Raw genomic sequence first — 21,137 nt, 5'->3', positions numbered from 1 at the left:
TTCCTACTGAGATGGTAAGCAGGCGGGAGAATTCTGATAGCTTATACAACAAAGCAGAAACTAGATACCCTTCCTTGAGGTGGAAGGGAAGAACCAACTCTCAAAAGTTATCCTCTGACTTCCACATATGTACCATGGCACCACACAGACAGACACAGACACACACACACGCACACACACACACACACGTAAATGTTTAAATTTTACAAATAAGGGTGTTAAAGCTGGAGATGTAGCTCAGCTCAATGGTACAGCGTGCGTCTTGCATATGAGAGGCCCTTGCATTGCAGACAAAGGGGTGGGGCTGCAAATGGTGGGGATGGAGATGAGCAGGGGGTAATTAAGGACACTGGAATGAGAGAGAAATGCAGACTGAAAAGCTTGTGGGGAGGGAGATAGTAAGACTCAAGTTCTGAGTTATGTACATGGTAAGTACATCTTAAACTTACGTGTGTGGTATATGAAGGAAGAAGGGAAAACAAAAATTATTGAAATCGAGACTTTATTACTTTAGGAGCCAGCTCTAGCCTACAGATCCAATTTGGGCTGATTTTTAAGCACATGGTAGATAGGCAGGAAAAAGGAGGAAATAACGGTAAAGACGTGAACGTGAAAGAGTTCTGGTGATTTATCTGAAAGATTACCTGGGGTAGATCTATGCTGAGGAGAATCCACCAGCTCCAGAAGTTTCAGCTTAGAAAGTTGAGTGCTGCCCGGATGGGATGAAGTACACAGACAAGTGAGCAGGTTTCATATGCCTCCAGCAGGTTCCATACATTTAAGGAGTTTGTGTCTAAGAAGGAGCCAAGTAGAGATACCTGGCTTATAAACGAAGAGAAAAGAGATTTATGTCGGAACATAATAAGTCATGAGTCAACCAATATGCAGAAGGTTCTTCAAGCTGTGGCTATGAGTGAGGGAGTAGAAAGGAAAAGCAGCAAGGGGACTCTGGGTATCATGGGGTTAGGTGGAGCTTAAAGGGAAAACAAGTAAACATTCTAAAACAAGTAGGTCTTTAGCTGCAATTTCATGGTTATTCTAGCAAGTCTGAAATGCATGCTTAAAAATAGTAGCAGATAGATTTACTTGACTAGACTGGTCCCAGTGTGGCATACATGTACTGTACAGTTCTGGCTCACAGACACCTCTTCTTCCCTTTCTGGAACACAAGAAAAATGGATATTGTGCTTCATTTCTTAAGTCTTATTTTTATTTGGAGATTGCCCTGTTACCCAGGTTTCTTCTAATGAAGTGTCAGGACAAAGTATTGAGGGTCCTCTAGAGCTGTTTTCTTTCCTGACTTATAGGGTTTGCTTGCATGGCTACTTTGGTCCAGTAAGCAGTGATAAGATGTCTTGGAGTTAAAAAATTCACAACCTAGTACTAATTTAAAAAACAGGCAGGGGCTGGAGAGGTGGCTCAGCAGTTACCTGCTGCTTTGTATGTAGAGGACTGTAGAGAACCCAAGCGTTGCTTCCCAATACCCATATCAAGCAGCTCACAAGCACCTGTAACTCCAGCACCAAGAGAATCTGATGGCATAGCCTCTGCAGGCACCTGCATGCATGTGCACATACACCCACACATACACCAGTAGGCCTAATTAAACATAATAAAAGCAAATCTTTTTAGCCAAGCTTCCTGGAATTAGATATGAAATCTGGTGTTTAGTAGGTGTCCTGTTATGCAGAGTCAGCACCGTGAGATATTATTTATTTATTTATGCTCTGAGAATTTGTTTATTCAAATCTCTTTTCGGATGTGTTTTCAAGTGTATTTATAGCTGTGAGTGTTGGCTCAAACAAACCTTAAAGTATAGGTTGTTGATTTCCAAATTTAAAAAAAAGAAAATGAAGTATTGGGGATTGAACCCAAGGCCTTACACTGCTAGGCAAAGGTATAAAAACAGAGGTATACACGTCTAAGAAAACATTCCACTCCACAAATCTGTGAATATAAATGTTTTAGAGTGAAAAGGTATTGTTTTTAACACTTTTAATGAAATTGTTTTTAAAATTAGCAATTTGCAGAAAATGACTACTAATTGATACTGTTGTTAGTATAGTCATGGGTCTTGGGAATATTTGACTCTGATGTTTTCCCCAACTCTAGAGTAATCCAGGAATTTGTATTCTCTGATCTAAGGTAGTAAGTATTGTCAAATAAAACTAGCCACAGAGAGTCCATACTATGTTTGTGATGTATAATGTCCGTTAGCTGACAGTGTTATCCAACAATAATTCTGTAAATCCTTTGTCATTGCTTTATCATTCTACACAGCAAATATTTCACTCCTTATTCCTTCCTCCCATGATACCTCTCCTCTTGACTGCCCACAAGTGATATGCAAATTAATCTCCAAAGGAAATTCTTCTCTCTGCCTATGACCCGTTTCTTCTGTATTTTAATTCTACACCTTATTGCTCTCCAGTGGGCCTCCTTACCTCTCAGAGGTTTAGGACATTTATCCCACCAGACAGAGAAGCCGTGGGATAAATGAGCAAGGCATAAACACGATCTATTTCCAGGTCTCTTCTAATTTCTCTTCTAATTTCACAGGTACCTAAGAAAACATAAAATATACAGGAAAAAAATGCTTTCTTCCATAAAACCCTGTAGAGAAAATGAGATGGGGAAGGATATTAGATTTTTAAATAAATTTACAAAAATAAATAGCAGAAATAGGAGAAACAGATCTACCATATAAAACTAAATTCAATTTCTAAAGCTAAACACTTGTAGAGTTAAATACAACTTTTCAGAATATTTAAAAGTAATATCTCAGCCCTCCTATTGTAGAAGAACAAGATAATACAGCCATGTAGCTATATGTTTGGTTCTTTTCTCCTAAGGATAATAGACAAGCACAGAGCAGATTTCCAAAATCACTTCTATTTTAAGTACTTGGCCTGGTTGTCCAAGATAGCTTGTGACAATATGGCTCTGTATTTGGAGTAAAGAACCTAATTCAGACAAATTTCACCATTATCAGTCTTTATGAGGTAAGCACACTTGTAGACATAGAGATTCGACATCCACTAGCTACTTTTATGTCAGCTTGACAGAAGCTAGAGTCATCTGAGAGAAGGGAACCTCAGTTAACAAATTGCCTTCATAAAATCAGGCTGTAGACAAGCCTGTAGGGCAAGTTTTAAATAATGATGGATGGAGGAGCTCTCAGCCCATTGTGGGCGGTGCCATCCCTGGGCTAGTGGTCATGGAATCTGTAAGACAGCAGGCTGAGCAAGCCATGAGGGGCAGACCAGTAGGCAGTACCCCTCCATGGCCTATGCATCAGCTCCTGCCTCCAGGTTCTTGCCCTGCTTGAGGTCCTGCCCTGACTTCTTTCGATGATGGACTATAATGTGGAAGTGTAAGCCAAATAAAACCTTTCTTCCCAAGTCACTTAGGTCACAGTGTTTCATCACAGCAACAAAAACCGTTAACTAAGACAAGACAGGTTAGGTAATTTTTCCAGCCTAGTAAGTGAAGAGCCTAGTTTTGACTAGTATTTGCCTAATTACAAACCTGGCATTCTTGCATGAGAACTAGATAAGAATGTTTGGAGGATATGCTTTGTTTTGACAAGAAAAGTTCATTTATTAACAGCTCCTTAGTGGACACTTGATCCAAGTGATGAGTAAAGCAGCATGCAGACGAGAACAGAAGCATTTGCTCTCAGTGAGCTTTTATTTTAATTGTAGGAGAGGGCCAATATATTATGTAGTTATGAAGAAGCATTAAACAAGGTGAACAGTTCTGAGTAATAAAAATATGAATTTTTTCATATAGGATGCTCTGATAAGCTGTTAATCCAGCAAATGTCTAAAAGGAATTAGGGATTGAGCTCTATATATATTTGGGGAAAGAACTTTCAGGAAGAACGAATAAAGGTCTAATGCAAAAGAAGCCTTGACTTGTCCCCAAACTAGCAAGAAATTCTGTGGCAGGAGAACAAGGGGAAATTAGGAGATAGATTCAAAGAGTTCGTGGGGAGAGGCTCCAGGGAGCTTGCTGAGCTCCGTTCCCCTCTGTTGAATATTTTTAAAGAGGATTTTGAATACAGAAGTGGCCCTAAAGATGTGATTTACTTTCCCAATGGAACCTTTGATTGTTGTTTCGCAAAAGGAATGTAAATCCACAAAAGGAGAATCAAGACCGTTGTTCATGAGGATGTTGTAATAGTCTAGTTGGGAAAAGGATGGGGATAGCCAACATTATCATGAAAGCCAGGCCAGTAAAAGTGAGGGAAACTGTGGGATCCCATTTGAAGATAGGTCAGTGGGGTTCACTGATGGTTTGAAGATAGGTTAGTGGGGTTCACTGGTGGTTTGAAGATAGGTTAGTGGGGTTCACTAATGGTTGGGTTTGAGGGTGTGATAGGAAAAGACTCTAGGAGTTTTGGATGGAGCAACTAGAAAAATGAAAACTTTCTCTGTTAATCTGGGGGAATTTAAGGTGGAGAATCAAGGAACTGGTTTTAGTGATAGTGGGACATTACCCAGGTAGGAAATAGGAGTCCTTTAGACATTTGTTTGTGGGTGATGAGAACTATTATGTTAGATTAATTCCCCCCAAAAAAATGTTTATCCAGAGTAAAGATTTAAGGAATAGGACTTTGGAGAATGACTTCATTCAGGAGTTTCTTTCACTCAGGTGGTGCATGCCTTTGATCTCAGTAGTAGAAGGCTAAAGCAAGAAGATTATAAGGTGGAGGCCAGCCTGGGCTACACAGCAAAACTCTGTTTCAAAAAATAAAAAATAAACATAGAATTACATTCTAAATTTTAAAAGCATTTACTTAGACTGTAGAAAAAATACTGTTGATGCAGTACTCAGAACGCAAAGTGTATGTGTTACTGTATGTAATGCTATGATAGACTGGGCAAGTGTTATATATTTTATCGATTGGACCTTGCTATGTACCTCAGGCTCCACCCATATCCTCTCTGGTGCTGCAATTACATATGTGCACCACCACACCGTTCTTAATGCTATTCTTTTAATAGAACAAAGTAGTTATGCCAAAATTAGCTAATCCACATTATGTCTAGATGAAATAAAAATATACTTAATTGTTCAACAATACTATTTTACTTAATTTAATCTTAATTTTACATAATTAAAATTGGAACAGTAACACTTTGATTTCAACATTTAATATCAGTGGTATGGGAATTTTCTAGTTAGTCTTCCTTTAACATTGATTTTGTTTTTTCTTTTAGAAACTTGCTTTGTATCAATGTTACCCATGTCATTTATTCTTCCGTCATCTTCTACACACAAGACCATTGAGAACTACTAGGAATACTCAGTGGTTAAGAGCACTGCTTGCTCTTCCTTAGGTCTAGGGTTTGGTTCTCAGTAACCATATAGCAGCTCAGAACTTTCTTTTTCTTCAGTTCCAGGGGATCTGATTCCTTCTGGTTTCTGCAGGTACTAGGCATATACATGGTACACAGACATACATGTAGGCCAAACACCCATATACATTAAATAAATATTTTACAAGCTTCCTTGATGGTCTATATGGGTGATGAAATTATCCTTTTTTTTTAAGTGATGCAAAGAACTAGATCTTTATTTTAGTCATTTATTTTCCTTGGGCTTTTGACTTCTTATACAACATATTTTTTTTACTGATATTTTTGAGATTATAATATAGTAATATTTGTCCTTCCCTTTCCTGTCTCCAAAGCCTCCTATATAGCCCTCCCTGCTCCTCTTCAGGTTCCTGGCCTTTTTTCACTAATTGTTATTGTACGCATATATGTAATGAACATGTATGTGTATTCCTAACTATAATCTGTTTACTTTGTATGCTACTTGACATGCAGCATAGGTTCATCATATTCTTTCTTTGCTCCAAGATCTTCTCTGATCTTCCCTAGTGTTTTATGACAAACAAGATTGACAAACTTTTTGTTCTTTTTTTATATTCCTACCATACTTTCTCCCCCCTTCTCCTCTCACCCCCTCTCCCACCTCCCCTCTGTATCCTCCTCCATCCACTCTCCCTCCATTTCTCCTCAGAAAAGGGCAGGCCTCTTGTGGATATCTATCGATCATGGCATATCAAGTTGTAGTAAGACTGGGCACCTCCCCTCATATTGAGGCTGGACAAGGTGACCCAGTGGGAGGAAAAGGGTTCCAAAAGCAGGCAAAAGAGTCAGAGATAGCCTCTACTCTCACTATTAGGAGTGTCACAAGAAGACTAAGCTACACAACTGAACACATGTTCAGCAGAGGGCCTAGGTCAGTCCCATGCCGGCTCCCTAGTTGTTGGTCCTGTCTCAGTGAATCTGTGAGCCCTGCTTAGTTGATTCTGCGGACATGTTCTTATGGTATCCTTGTCCTGCAGTCTTTTTTTCCCCCTTTTCCACAGGATTCTGCAGGGCTAAGGCTCTGCCTGATGTTTGGCTATGAGTCTCTGCATCTGTTTCTATCACGTGCTGTGTGAAGCCTCTCTGATGACAGTTGGTCTAGGGACTAATCTATGGGCATAGCAAAGTATCATTAGGAATCATTTTATATCCTAGGAAGATTGACAAACCAATCTTAATTAATAAACCAAATTAATAAAAGAAGCAAATAGAAGATCCAAATTAGTATAATTAGAAACAAAGGGGAGATATTACAACATGTAAAAATTAAATTTAAAAAATCATAAGGGCCTATTTTAAAATCTCTGCTTATTAACCATACATTTTTGATCTTAGAGCACAGAGATAGACTATATGATGTTTCAGTCCATCTGAAACATAGAAAACATAGGAAAGGGCTGGAGAGATGGCTCAGTGGTTAAGAGCACTGACTGCACTTCCAGAGGTCCTGAGTTCAAATCCCAGCAACCACATGGTGGCTCACAACCATCTGTAATGAGATCTGATGCCCTCTTCTGGTGTGTCTGAAGACAGCTACAGTGTATTCATATATAATAAATAAATAAATCTTTAAAAAAAAAAAAAAGAAAACATAGGAAAAACACATTTTCTAGATATTGATAAAAGAAGAGCTAATACAAAATATTAATGACATATACTATATACAGATGGAAAAGAGTTGATATGTTATAATAATATAGCTCTAAATTGCAAACTGTTTGGAATCATGAGAATCACTTGACTCAATTCATTCTAGAATATAGTCATGTGGTGGCACACCATATCTAGCCTTGGAGTATTAGGATACTATATAATTAAAACTGGATTTGTTTTCAGGAAAACGGGTTTTAAATTCTGAATCTACTACTATGTTGCCATGTTATCTTTTTTTTAACTATTAAATTGTTTATTTATTTATTTATTTATTTATTTACATCCCAAATGCTATCCCCTCCCTGTCCATACTAAAAGAGTTCCTCTCCCCTTCCCCCATCCCCTTCCCCTCTAAGAAGGCAGCCTCTCCCAAACCCCCCCTCCCCACACACACACATTCCCCTACCCTGGTACATCAGGATTCTCCTTTAACCACTCAGCTTTAAATATCAATTTTTAAGTTGTCAAGAATATACAATGTTGCTTCTACCGGAGGTTGGAAATTATGAACAGTTTGTATTTATGAACAGCTTATGTTGAATCACCTATGGACTGAGGCCAACCAAAAATATTAATATTGATATTAAAAGTTGCATAATTATAACAGTAAGTTTCTTTCAGAGAAAGAAAGAACCATGTTCTATGCTCTCAGCATTGTGCCTTTGCCATGGCTTGCAGTTTCTGCTTCCTAGAATGTCCTGTTTGTTTTCTCTCCTCCAAGGGACTCTTGTGACCCTCTGTGCTTTATTAAACTATAGCTGTAGCAGCTCTGTAGCTTTGTGGGAAGGAAGCTGATAGGTAAACTATCTTTCTCAGACCAGATAGTAGACTATCTCAGTATAGTCACAGATAATTGGTGTCTGAAAGAGACTTTAATAGGGCTGACCCAGTGAGCAGAATGCTCGAGTTACCTATCTCCACCTTTTTAAAATTGAGTATTTGTGTGTGTGTGTGGGGGGGGGGTGTGCACTAATGAGGATGTCCTCAGAAGTCAAAGGTATGAAGCTCCTGGAGCTGGAGTTACTGGTAGTTGTGAGGTTCATAGTATGGGTACTGGGAGCATTACTCGGGCCCTCTGGAAGAGCAATACATGCTCTTAACTGCTGAGCCATCTCTCTGTTTCCTATTCCCTTTTTAAGAAGCATAATACCTTTGGAATACCAAAGAACAGCTAAATGCATATAGTGTCAGAAAAGAAATGCAGTGATCTAATTCACTTAAATTATGGGAAATCCCAATGTAATGTCCCTATTATACAGCAAAACAAATCTTTAAAGTAATTAAATAGTGTGTATCTTTCACATCCAAACTTCTATGGGTGATAGGAAACACATACTTCAATATTTTGCCTTTGTAAACTCTAAGATTTATTGATATATAATGTACAAACATTCCACATATTTAATGTATACATTTTGATGGGTTTAGACATATGGACACACCCATTGTATTAGTTTCTTTCTTTGTTAGTATGATAGTATGCCTTCAAACACAGGCTCATGGTTGAGGATAAGTTTATCACCAAAGCAGGGGAGTCATGGAAAGAACGTGAGAAAGCTAGTCACATTGCATTCAGTCAGACATAGAGTGAGGAACTCTGATCCTCAGCTTCCTCTCTCCTTTTAATTCAGCTCAGGACCCCAGCCCAGGGACCAGCATTGCTCACCTTTAAGAGGGATCTTCCCAACTCAGTTAACCTAGTCTAGATCACAGATGGGCCTGAAGGCTTTTCTCCCAGGTGAGAGATTTCAGCCGTCACACCCGTGTTGCCATCACCACATTACATATGTCCATCACCTCCAAAAGGTACTTTGTTTTAAATGTAGTTCATGGTGGAGCATTTGCCTTACCCCCAGAAAACAAATAATACAATAATAGTTTATTAAGCTGAAGTACTTCTGTCGGGAACATATTTTTATCTGGGATTTTTTCCTTCCCTTTTCTCTTCTTGCTGGGGTTATGTTTGTTTTGTTGGTGGCTGTTCAATGTTTTTGGTTTGAAGTTTTTGCTTGCTTGGTTCAGGTTGTTTGTTTTGAAGTCAGATCTACTGTGCCTCTGAGTTGGCCTCAAACTCAGTTTGCTACTTCAGCCTTCTAAGTGCTAGAAAACAGCACAAACCTACCAACCTCAGCTTGTTTGCCCTCTTTCTGGTTATTCATGCATTTCCACTCTAAATAATTAAGTTTTTCAGTTGCTTCTTGATGCACATTTGAATTTTCTTAAGTTCACAGCAAAAAGCTTTGTGTTATTATATAACTGATAGACATAGATTCTCTTTCTCTGTGTGTTCACGATATGATTGTGAAATTCTAATTATTTGCCAGTTATTTAAACTAGTGTTTATCTACCAGGCTCATACCTCCATTTCTAGGTCATAAGATGAAAATTGCTTCTCATATATATTAACTGAAAACCTTTTTAAAGATAATAAAACCTTAACTATGTTTTAGAAACTAAGAGATAAAAAATAAAAATAAATCATCTCACATCATTTCATGTACTTATAGCTGGAAAGGAGGAGCTTAAGTTCAGTTTTGTTATGCTGAGTCTAAAATCCATTTTGTAGGCCTCTTTCTCCAAGTTACTTGACTTTCCATATTTTACTAGTTAGTGAAGGTTTCCATGATTGAATCAAAACAATCTGTATTTGGTACAGTTTCTTGGGCTTTTAAAAAGAGTGGTACAGAAATCTGCATAACAAATAACAGTACCTTTATTTTTAATTGCAAAATAACCCTACAAGTTTTGCCCTTTATGTAGCACTCACGTGAACTGACTCAAAGAGGAAACAATGCTTTATTCCAAAGCAGCAGGAGACCTGCTCAGAAAGAATCAGGATTTTGAGAGAATCAGCAATAATCAAAGTAGCTTCTTTATCTGTAGAAGGAGGACTTTATTCTAGATGAGCCTATGATGTATTTTATTTCAAATGTTGAAATATTTAAACCACTCCACTCTGGTTGTGGGATTTGGGGTGGGCTTTTGTTGTTTTGTTTTGCTTTTAAGATTTATTTATTTCACTTTATGTGTATGGATATATTGTTTGTATATAAACTGTGTATGCAGTGTCCTCGGAGGGAGAAGGCCATGTCAGATGCCCTCGGATACAGCTTGGACCACACATATCTAGTATACAGGAAGTACCCAGCTTACAGACTTCAACAGTGGTTATTTATATACAAGTATAATTCCCAACTTCCAGCTGTCACCCCATCCTAACATATTTACTTGATCAGAACCAATAGCAACAAGTTGCAGAATAACTTGTAAAAGTGGTCTCCTTTCCCTGCGCTTTGTACCCACATCTTTGACTAAGCAGAACGGATGTAACTTTTCTTGTCTGTTGTTTCGTTTTTTAGCTGCTTGTGAGGCACTCTGCATTTTAGAATTAAATCTAATCCTGTGTAAAGCACTCTTGTTATAGAAAAATCCAAACCTCCAAATAGCTGATGTAAAATTAAACTTTCAAAAGATTATATATAAAGTAAAGAATGCCTCTGGACCAACACATTTTTTTTTTCTATCATAGTAAAGCCTGGTTGAGTCAAAGAGATCTGACACATCTGGTGCTTTTAAATAAGGCTTGTTATATTTAAAATTCCTGGACCCAAAGTAATCTAATCTAATATTAGTCTAGAAGCTTTTAAGAGGGTTCCATTCTTAGCACCCACATTTGGGTAGATCACAACCACCTGCAACTCCAGTTCCAGAGGATCTGATGCCCTGTTATGGATTTCATGAGTACCCACACATACGTGGTTCATATGCTGACACTCAGGCACACACATATACACATAAAATAACAATAAGTATTTTTTGAAAAGTTAAGCCTTTTTTTTTTTTTTAAAGAAGGTTGGTATTTTTTGCAACAAGGCCTTGAGCTTCTGATCTTCCCACCTCCATGTTCCTTGTGCTAGGATTACAGGCCTACTCATGATGCTAACTTTTTCTATAATTTATTTGGGGAAGAAGGCATTGCTGAGGAATTAAACCCAGAACTTTGCATATCCTAGGGAAATTGTCCACTATTAATCTGTGTGGTGGCACACAGGCAGACATGGTGCTGGAGAGGTAGCTAAGAGTTCTACATCTGGATCAGCAGGCAGCAGAAAGAGACATTGCTATACTGGGCCTGGCTTGAGCATATGAAACCTCAAAGCCCACCTCCAGTGGAGACACTTTCTCTAACAAGACCACACCTCCTCATAGTGCTAATCCCTATTGGTCTGTGGGGGCCATTTTATTCAAATCACCACACCCAGCTAGAAATTTAATTTTTAATATGAATAAGTCTAACTTATTTTAAAATTTTTACACGGTTATATTACAGTAATATTTCTAATTTAAAACTGCAAGTATGTGGCAAATACTAGGTGGAAAGCTTTTATGTATATCATCTTATCTGTCTTTGTGACATGGATACCCATTTTAGAGTTAAAGAAGCTACAAGCCAGGTATGGAGCCTCAGGTCTGTAATCCCTGTGCTTGGGAGGCTGGAACAGGAGGATTATAGTTCAAGGCCAGCCTGAGTTATAGAGTGACTTCCAGACCAGTCTTGGATATAGAAACCCAGTTTTAAGACAGGACAAAATGGCTAAAATGATTAACTATAGCTGAAACGTTTAGATAAATAGGAAATTTATAGCAGAAGAGCCTTAGTGCTCAAGTATTAGACTTGATAAGGAGAGAAAAGAAATCTTAAGATACAGTACAATATAATACTAATGGTTTCTCGATCCAGATTTATGCAGGGAAAGGAATCTTAATGCTTCACACTGTTCATTTCTCTCTGTGACTATGTGCTCAGATAGTCAGTTGATGCTTTCACTTTTGATGAACAAGCTACACTAGTATATTTACCATCTCCCTGATCATAAGATATGTTGATTTAATAACATTAGAAATGTAAGTGCTATACTAAAGTTACTCTGAGCTTTTCTTACTAGAGAAAACCTAGCACTTATCAAAATTAACATTTATTTTTCATTATTAGTCAAAGTTTGATGTTAAGCCTTCCGTTCACTTAGAGATTGCAGGGTCCTCTCAATTATATTTGGCTCTCAGCAGTCACCCAGCATCAGGGTGCCATGCTGGTCTTCATATAACTCATGCTTTTGATTTTGTGATTTGGGGTATGTATGTGGGCAGACATGTGCTGATTTTTTTAAGTTCTTTAAAACTATTATAATTGACTGTATATTTCGGGCACATACTTTATTAGATTAAATAAAACTATCTTTGAGACAAGAGTTTGCTGTGTAGCCAAGACTGTCCTTGATCCACTTAACTCAGCCTCTTAAGTACAGGATTACAAGCATTCCTTGCCATGCCTGACTGATAACACTTCTTAAGATGAATTACATGGCATTTGGGGTAATATGTCATCCCTTGAAAGTTAGAATCAAAGAAATTGAGTATTAAATGTAAATTTCATTTTGGAGGTTGTTAGCTATCTTCTTTTCTTCCTGCCTGTGCATGTATCATAAACTCTGTGTTACAGACTTCATGCTGAAATATTACAGCAGCACCCAAATGAAAAGGAGAAATAAATACCAGCTATTTTAAGAAAGCTACAAGTATCAAGATTTGAATCAAACTAAGCTTAAGAATTAAAATTTGGGACCAGGCAAGGTAATGCATGCCTCTAATCCCAGCACTTGGAGGGAGAGACGGGCAGATCTTTGTGAGTTAGAAACCAGCCTGGTCTACATAGTGAGTTCCAGGACACAGGAGTATAAAAAATGTGTGTGTGTGCAAGTGCGTGTGCTTGTGCGTGTCTCTCTGTGTGTGTGTCTGTGTCTGTGTGTGTGTATGTGTGTCTGTATCTGTGTCTGTATTTGTTTAAATTTGAGCCCAGCAGTATTGAATGGTTCAGTGCATAAAGGCACTTGCTGCCAAGCCTGATGATCTGAGTTTAATTCCCAGGACCAACATGGTGAGAGAATCAACCACCTCCCACAGATTGTTCTCTGACCTCCATTCATGTGCCATGGCATATGTGTGCATCTACATATGCACGAATATACAAATACATACACACTGAACAAATCAGTGTAAAGAATTAAAAAGGAAATAAATATAATTAAAGCTTTTAAACAGTTTTGTATATAGGTCTAATTTGTCTTGTTGGGAGGAGTGTTTGGTTTTTTTGTAGAGAGAAAAATTTTAAATACTTTAAATATTTTTCATGAATTTTAAATTGTATGTATTTTATATTTAAAACTTATTTTTTAAAAAATTACCTGTTAGTTTTATAAGTTTGAGAACACTTTATTATTATTGTTGTTGTTGTTGTTACTTTTTTTTACAGTCTAGTCATTATCCCCCTTCCGTTTCACCCTCCCACAGTTCCTCATCCCATTCCTTCTCCCCTAACCCCCAACCCCTGTCTCCAAGAGGATGTCTCTCCCCAATCCCTGGTCTCCCCACTCCCTCTAGGGTTAGGAGTGTCTTTTCCCACTGAGGCCAGACCAAGTAGTTCTCTACTGTATATATGTCAGGAGCTTCCGACCAGCTCATGTATGCTGTCTGGTTGTTGGCTTAGTGTCTTGAGAGATCTCAGGGGTCCAGGTTAGTTGAGACTGCTGGTTTTCCTATGGGGTTGCCCTTCTTCTCAGCTTCTTCCAGCCTTTCCCTAATTCAACCACAGAGGTCCCCAACTTTAGTCCAGTGGTTGGGTGTAAGTATCTGTGTCTGTCTCAATCAGCTGCTTGTTAGGCCTCTCAGAGGACAGCCATGCTAGGCTTCTGTCTGTAAGCACACCATAGCATCAGTAATAGTGTCAGGCCTTGGAGTCTCCCCTTTAGCTGGATCCCAAGTGGGGCCAGTCACTGCACTGCCTTTTTCTCAATCTCTTCCCCATTTTTGTCCCTGCAGTTTTTTCATACTAGAACAATTCTGGGTCAGAATTTTTGACTGTGGAATGGCAACCCCATTCCTCCACTTGATGCCCTGTCTTTCTACTGGAGGCAGGCTCTATAAGTTCCCTCCCCCACTGTTGAGTGTTTCATCTAAGGTCCCTCCCTCTGAGTCCTGAGAGTCCCTCATCTCCCAGGTCTGTGGAACATTCTAGAGGGTCCCCCCACCTCCCACCCCCTAAGGTTGCATATTCATTCTGCTGGCCCTCAGGGGCCTCTCTCCTGTCTCCCAACCCCCATACCTGATCATGTTCCCCCTTTCTCCTCCCCCTCCTCTCTCCCACCCAGGTCTCTCCCTCTCTCTGCCTCCTGTGATTATTTTATTCTCCTTCCCAAGTGAAGCATCCTCACTTGGGCCCTTCTGCTTGTTAACCTTCTTGAGTTCTGTGGATTGTATCCTAGGTATTCTGTACTTTTTAGGCCAATATCGACTAATCAGTGAGTACATACCATTCATGTCCTTTTTAAGCACATGCAGAGTTAGTAAACAAATAAAAAAGGGCAAATTCATTTTAAAATATGAAAAACAAGCTGGCAATGGTATACACCTTTAATCTCAGCACTTGGGAGGCAAAGGAAGGTGGATCTCTGAGTTCAAGGCCAGACTGATCTACAAAGCGAGTTCCAGGACAGCTGCACAGAGAAACCTTGTCTTGAAAAAATAAAGCTAGTACCCATAGGCAGCTCTTCAACTTCAAAGAGGCAGTGCCGTCCTCTTGTGGTTGGTATCGAGGTTATCAAGGTGCCATAGTCATCCAGATGTATAGCTTCATTCCTCTACTTAGGACCAAAGAAGAACATTTGGATAATCCAGCAAAAGAACAAGTGTTCCCAGCTAACATCCCAGTTTGACCCCAGAATTTAGCTCTAGATGTTGAGTTTTTCATTGCTAGTGGTCCTCAGATTGTTTCCCCACATGAACCTCTGTCATTCACTACCACGTTTGCTGTAAAATTAAATCTAAACTGTCTTCAAAAAGAACATGATATTTGGAAATAAGCTCTGACATTTAAAACCATGGGTTCATATTAGAGAGAACTTTCAATGAGAGTGCCCCATGGAAGAAACTGTGTCCTGATGCCACAAGAGATAAGAGGGTGAATGAACTCAAAGTCAGGGAGGACTCTGCTCACAGATGAGCTGGTTAGACACAACTCAAAACTGGGGCAGCATCTCCTCTACATAAGGCCTTCCTCTATTTGGACATGGAGCCAGAATTCCCAGCATTCTATAAAGAAATTTCCACCCTTATAAATCAAGCCACAAAGCCCCAGGAACCCTCCCAGAACCCCTGGTAATTTCATGTTTTCTTATCTCTTATGAACGCTTTAGAGCAATAAGAGAAGTAATAACATTTCCATCTCTCTTCATCCTGTCATCTCTGTAGGTGTACCAACATTCGACCAGGAGAGACTGGAATGGATGTAACAAGCCGCTGCACCCTTGGAGACCCCAACAAACTGCCAGAAGGGGTTCCCCAACCTGCTCGAATGCCCTATATCTCAGATAAGCACCCTCGGCAAACCTTGGAAGTGATCAACCTTCTGAGAAAGCACCGGGAGCTATGTGATGTGGTGCTAGTTGTGGGCGCTAAGAAGATATATGCCCACCGCGTCATTCTGTCAGCCTGCAGCCCCTACTTCCGAGCAATGTTTACAGGAGAGCTGGCAGAAAGCCGGCAAACAGAAGTAGTGATCCGAGACATAGATGAGAGGGCCATGGAGCTGCTGATTGACTTTGCGTATACCTCCCAGATAACCGTGGAAGAGGGCAATGTCCAGACCCTCTTGCCTGCTGCTTGCCTCCTCCAGCTGGCAGAAATACAGGAAGCCTGCTGTGAATTCTTAAAGAGACAGTTAGATCCTTCTAATTGTCTGGGCATTCGGGCTTTCGCTGATACACATTCTTGCCGAGAGTTGCTAAGGATTGCAGACAAGTTCACCCAACATAACTTTCAAGAGGTGAGTCGTGGGCTAGGGATATAGCTCATTGGGTAAAGTGCTTGTCATTCAAGTACAAAAACCTGAGTTCAGTTCCTGCCAACCAGTTATAGGACCCTGGCATGACATCTGTAACCGCAGCAAAGACAGCAAGATCCTGGGGCTTGCTGACCAGCCAATCTACCCGTAATAGTTTTAGGCTCAATAAAGAATCTTGTCTGTCTTCAAAAAAAAAAAAAATAGGTAAAGAATGATAGAAGAAGAAACCCAACATTGACCTTTGGCCTGTACACAAACATGCATGGGGAAAGTGTACCACATACACGTGTGTACATGCACATATGCTCACACATGTACATGTGCACATGCAACTTGCACACATACACACCACACACATACACACACAAGTTGTACTAAGTGGTTTGAATATATTTATAACTTATTTGGTAAAAGTAGGGCACCAGTGAGGTAATTCAGTTGGTAAACCCGAGTTCCATCCCCAGAATATTGTCCTCTGACCTCCACACTCATGTCATAGCATGCACACACACATGTAGTAGTGGTAGTAGTGGTAAATGCTTTTTAATTTAAGGGAATCATATGGATTTATGTTCTCCTAATACCTGCCGTGTATCAAATAAATAGGTTGCTATAAATTCTAAGCCTGTTAGTGAGTTTTAAAGGCCAGTTTTATAGCTACCAGCAAAAGTTGTTTTTTTCTATTCATCTTCCTGAAGAGCTCTTAATAATAATTATAATAATGATAATTAAACCAAAACATGGTTTATTTAGGCATGAGGACGTTGCACCATAGAAGTGATTTCCTACAGCATGTCCTTCCTGATTAGATGGATTATTTAACAGGATAAGTTATGCACAATAGTACTTGGTAAACTAATAGTTAAGAAAAAACAAGTTTAAATAATACCAAAAGAATTTTTTGGTTTTTGGTTTTTTTTAAATTTTTTATTGGATATTTTATTTACATTTCAGATGTTATCCCCTACCCCATCCCCTCACCTAGAAACCCCCTATTCCATCCCCCCTCCTCCTGCTTCTATGAAGATGTGCCCCCACCTACCCCCCACACCCACCTCCCCACCCTCAAATTCCCCCACACTCAGCATCCAGCCTTCATGGGACCAAGGATCTCCTCTCCTACCTATGCCCAACAAGGCCATCCTCCCCTACATATACAGCTGGAGCGATGGGTCCCTCCCTACGTGCTTCAGGCTGCTAGTTTAGACCCTGGGAGCTCTGGTTGGTTGGTATTGTTGCTCTCCTCATGGGGCCACAAACCCTTTCAGCTCCTTGAGTCTTCACTCTAACTCCTCCATTGGGAACCCCATGATCAGTTCAATGGTTAGCTGTGAGCATCTGCCTCTGAGAATGTCAGACTCTTGCCGACCTCTAAGGAGACATCTATATCAGGCTCCTGTCAGCATCCACTTCCTGACATCTACATCAGCATCTACCTTTGGTGACTGCTCATGGGATGGATACCAAGGTGGAATGGTCTCCAGACAGCTCCTTCTTCAGTTTCTGTCCCACACTTTGTCTCCATATTTGCTCCCTTGAGTATTTTGTTACTCCTTCTAAGAAGGACCAAAGTTCCCCCACTTGGTTTTCCTTCTTCATGAGCTTCATGTGGCCTGTGAGTTGAATCTTGGGTATTTCAAGTTTCTGGGCTAAGCTAATATCCAATTATCAGTGAGTGAATACCATGTGTGTTCTTTTGTGGTTGGGTTACCTCACTCAGCATGATATTTTCTAGTTTCATCCATTTACCTAAGAATTTCTTGAATTCATTGTTTTTAATAGCTGAGTAGTACTCCGTTGTGTAAATGTACCACATTTTCTGTATCCATTCCTCAGTTGAAGGACATCTGGGTTCTTTCCAGTTCCTGGCTATTATAAATAAGGCTGCTATGAACATAGTTGAGCATATGTACTTGTTATATGTTGGAGCATCTTCTGGGTATATGCCCAGGAGTGGTATAGCTGGATCCTCAGGTAATGCTATGTCCAATTTTCTGAGGAACCACCAGACTGATTTCCAAAGTGGTTGCACTGTCTTGCAATCCCACCAACAATGGAGGAGTGTTCCTGTTTCTCCACATCCTCACTAACATCTACTATCACCTGAGTTTTTGATCTTAGCCATTCTGACTGGTGTGAGGTAGAATCTCAGGGTTGTTTTGATTTGTATTTCCCTGATGACTAAGGATGTTGAACATTTCTTTAGGTGCTTCTCAGCCATTTGAGTTTCCTCAGTTGAGAATTTTTTACCTCTGTACCCCATTTTTAATAGGGTTATTTGGTTGTCTGGAGTCTAATTTCTTGAGCTCTTTGTATATATTGGATATTAGCCCTCTATCAGATGTAGGATTGGTAAAGATCTTTTCCCAATCTGTTGGTTGCCGTTTTGTCCTATTGACAGTGTCCTTTGCCTTACAGAAACTTTGCAATTTTATATGGTCCCATTTGTTAATTCTTGATCTTAGAGCATAAGCTATTGGTGTTCTGTTCAGGAACTTTCCCCTGTGCCCAAGTATTCAAGGTGTACCAAAAGAACTTTTGTAGGGGAATTCAAGGGCAGGGGGAGGCGGAAGTGGATGGGTGGGTGGGGGAACACCCTCATAGAATCAGGGGAGGAGGAATGGGATAGGGGACTTGGTGGGGGACAATCGAGAAAGGGGATAACATTTGAAATGTAAATAAAGAAAATATCTAATAAAATAAAAACAAAAAGAATTTTCATTAAACTCACTATTTTTCACTTACTCAAAATGACATGAGACAGTAACATTAAACAATGCCTTTATGGCCTTGAAATGAAGAAGCATTTCTGAGTGACTCATCTAGAAAGGCTAAACATTACAATCATTAATTTTGTCACATTCAGAATTTTTCTGTAGTACTAAGACAAAATCCAAATATAAATTGAGGAAAATATTTGCAACTTGTTTCAGTATCAAAAGGTTAATGTACTTAATACATCAAGAGTACCAGTAGATCCCACCCTTGAGTAGCAGAAAGCTAGATAGTACACACATATAGAGAAATTCAAATCGTCTTATAATATCTGAAAGTCTATTTGTTTGTTCAAAATAACAGAAAGACAAATTAACACTAAAGTACTTTTTCCCTCCAGCTTTGCCCAAGTTGGCCTTGAACTCAACACCATTGATCCTCAGCCCGTTAAATGCTAGGATTATGAACACATGCGCCATACCTGGTCAAAGAACCACTTTCAGGTTACAGATCATCTTAAATGTAATCATATACCCTCTTGGCGAGGCTATGGACACATAGACACATTGCTGGTGTGAATGGCATGGGGGAATTTAACAAACTCTATCAAAATTACTTTTTTTGGTTTTGGTGGCTTTGAACTCATAAAGATCTGCCCACCTTTTCCTCCCCAGTGCTGGGATTAAAGGCATGTGCCACCACCACTTGGCTTCAAAATTACTCCTTACATCCACTTTTAAACTCAGCATTCTCTGGAATTTATACATACTGGTGAGTAGAAGAATTTGAGAACATATGTTGGAGTTCTGTGTTCAGTATTGAACAGGCAACTCTTTCTATGGCTTTCTACTCCTTGAGGTTAGGCTGAGATTAAAATTTAGTTCAACACTGTAAGTAAGCTGTGGTCTAGTCCTTTTAAGTGAGATGTAACCTAAAAGCCATAAAGAAAGAAATTGGCAGGTTCAGCTTTATAAATGTTTGAAACTTTTTACTATTTAAAACAGCTTATTAAATGTGGTCAAATAATCTATACCAGTGAGAGCCCCTGAGTGAAGGGAGAGCCTTGCAGCCTTCCCTGTACTGAAGGGTGGTTAGCAAATGGGTGACCAGCAAAGGATACTGGGTCAGAAGTACAGAGTTTCTTTTAAGAAGACTTTCAGAGAGCTGCAGCATTGGGTCAGCACTTAAGAGCACTGGTTGCTCTGGTAGACTTAGGTACAATTCCCAGCACCTACATGATAGCTCACAACTATTTATAACTGCAGCCACAGGGATCTGATACCCCCTGACCTCCATAGACACGAGGTATGCACATAATATACACACATGCATGCAGGCAAAACACACTCATACACTTTTCAAAAGAGGGCTTAACATATATTGCATATATTTACTACCAATATGTATATTGTATGACCAGGAAGTTTCTTAAAACTAATATTAAGGTCATTGGCCATAAGTAAATACAAGCGTTTTGGAACTAGAAAAGAATCAGATTAGTAAGGAACCCAAGTTGAGAGTGAACTGACAGCAGTCGTGCTTCAGCCTCCCAAGTGCTGAGATTCCTGGCATAAACCATTGTGGACAGCTAGTTTTGTGCTTTATAACCAAAAAAAAAAAAAAATTCCATTGTGTATACCGTGTTTTCTTCGTTTGCCCATTAATGGACAGATAGACTGAGTCACTAACTCGGCTGCTCTGAGTAGTGCTGCAGTGACGATGAGTGTGGAGGTGTTGCTGCCCCCGACCAATCCCTTTGATTATGTATCTAAGTCATGCAGCAGATGTTCTCTTTATTTCCAAGAACTTGCATACCAGTTTCCATAACAGATAAGTTAATGTACGTTCTTAGTAACTATGCATAAGAGGTCTTTCCTACCCTCATTTTTTTCTAGCATTTAATTTTGCTTGTTTTCTTCATTATAGCCTTTCTGACCATGGCAAGAGGAAATCTCATTGTAGACTTTGTGGTGGTTTGTAGTGCTGGGCATAGAAGAACCCAGGCAGGGCCTTGCAGATGATAAGCAAGGCTTTTATCACTGGGCTGTATCCCCCAGCCTGGTAATATTTGTTTTTTAATCTGTGTATTAGGGGGGGGGGAATTATCTTCTGATGAAATTTTGAAAGAATGTTAAGGCCTTCTTAAAGATACACAATACCAAAATTGTACTTAAACGATGAAACGGGGAACTACATAGGTAAGCAGTCAGATACAACCATCCCTGGAGTTTTGTAGGCCACGAAGGGCAGAACTCTTACTAGAACTAGGCCCGATGTTGCCTCTAGACATTGTAGAACCACAGTACCCACATAAAATACATTGCTCCCAGTTATATAAATTCCATGGCACATTATTTGATGTGTACATAGGTCCTGGTTTATGGTATACCCCTGCTCTAAATCTGTCAACCCTGCCACAGAAAGTGAAATGTAGCCATGTTCGTTACTAGTTATCTGGCTAACTAGTTACTAAGTGTAAAGGCTACGTT

At 39.5% G+C, this 21,137-nt stretch overlaps 1 protein-coding gene across 1 annotated transcript in view; it reads left to right on the top strand.

The window, feature by feature from the left end:
• Klhl20 (kelch like family member 20) overlaps positions 1-21,137 on the top strand; it is a 44,800-nt gene that overhangs the window by 7,052 nt on the left and 16,611 nt on the right. Inside the window, exon 3 of the mRNA XM_028759965.1 lies at positions 15,342-15,915. Coding sequence (XP_028615798.1) covers positions 15,342-15,915 — 574 coding nt within the window. The remainder of the gene's footprint in view (positions 1-15,341; positions 15,916-21,137) is intronic.

This window comes from Grammomys surdaster, unplaced genomic scaffold (assembly GCF_004785775.1).
Source record: "Grammomys surdaster isolate TR1022 unplaced genomic scaffold, NIH_TR_1.0 130, whole genome shotgun sequence".
In the NCBI taxonomy this organism is placed as follows: domain Eukaryota; kingdom Metazoa; phylum Chordata; class Mammalia; order Rodentia; family Muridae; genus Grammomys; species Grammomys surdaster.
The sequence above is the reverse complement of the archived record's forward strand: the minus strand, read 5'-3'. Positions and strand labels throughout refer to the sequence as shown.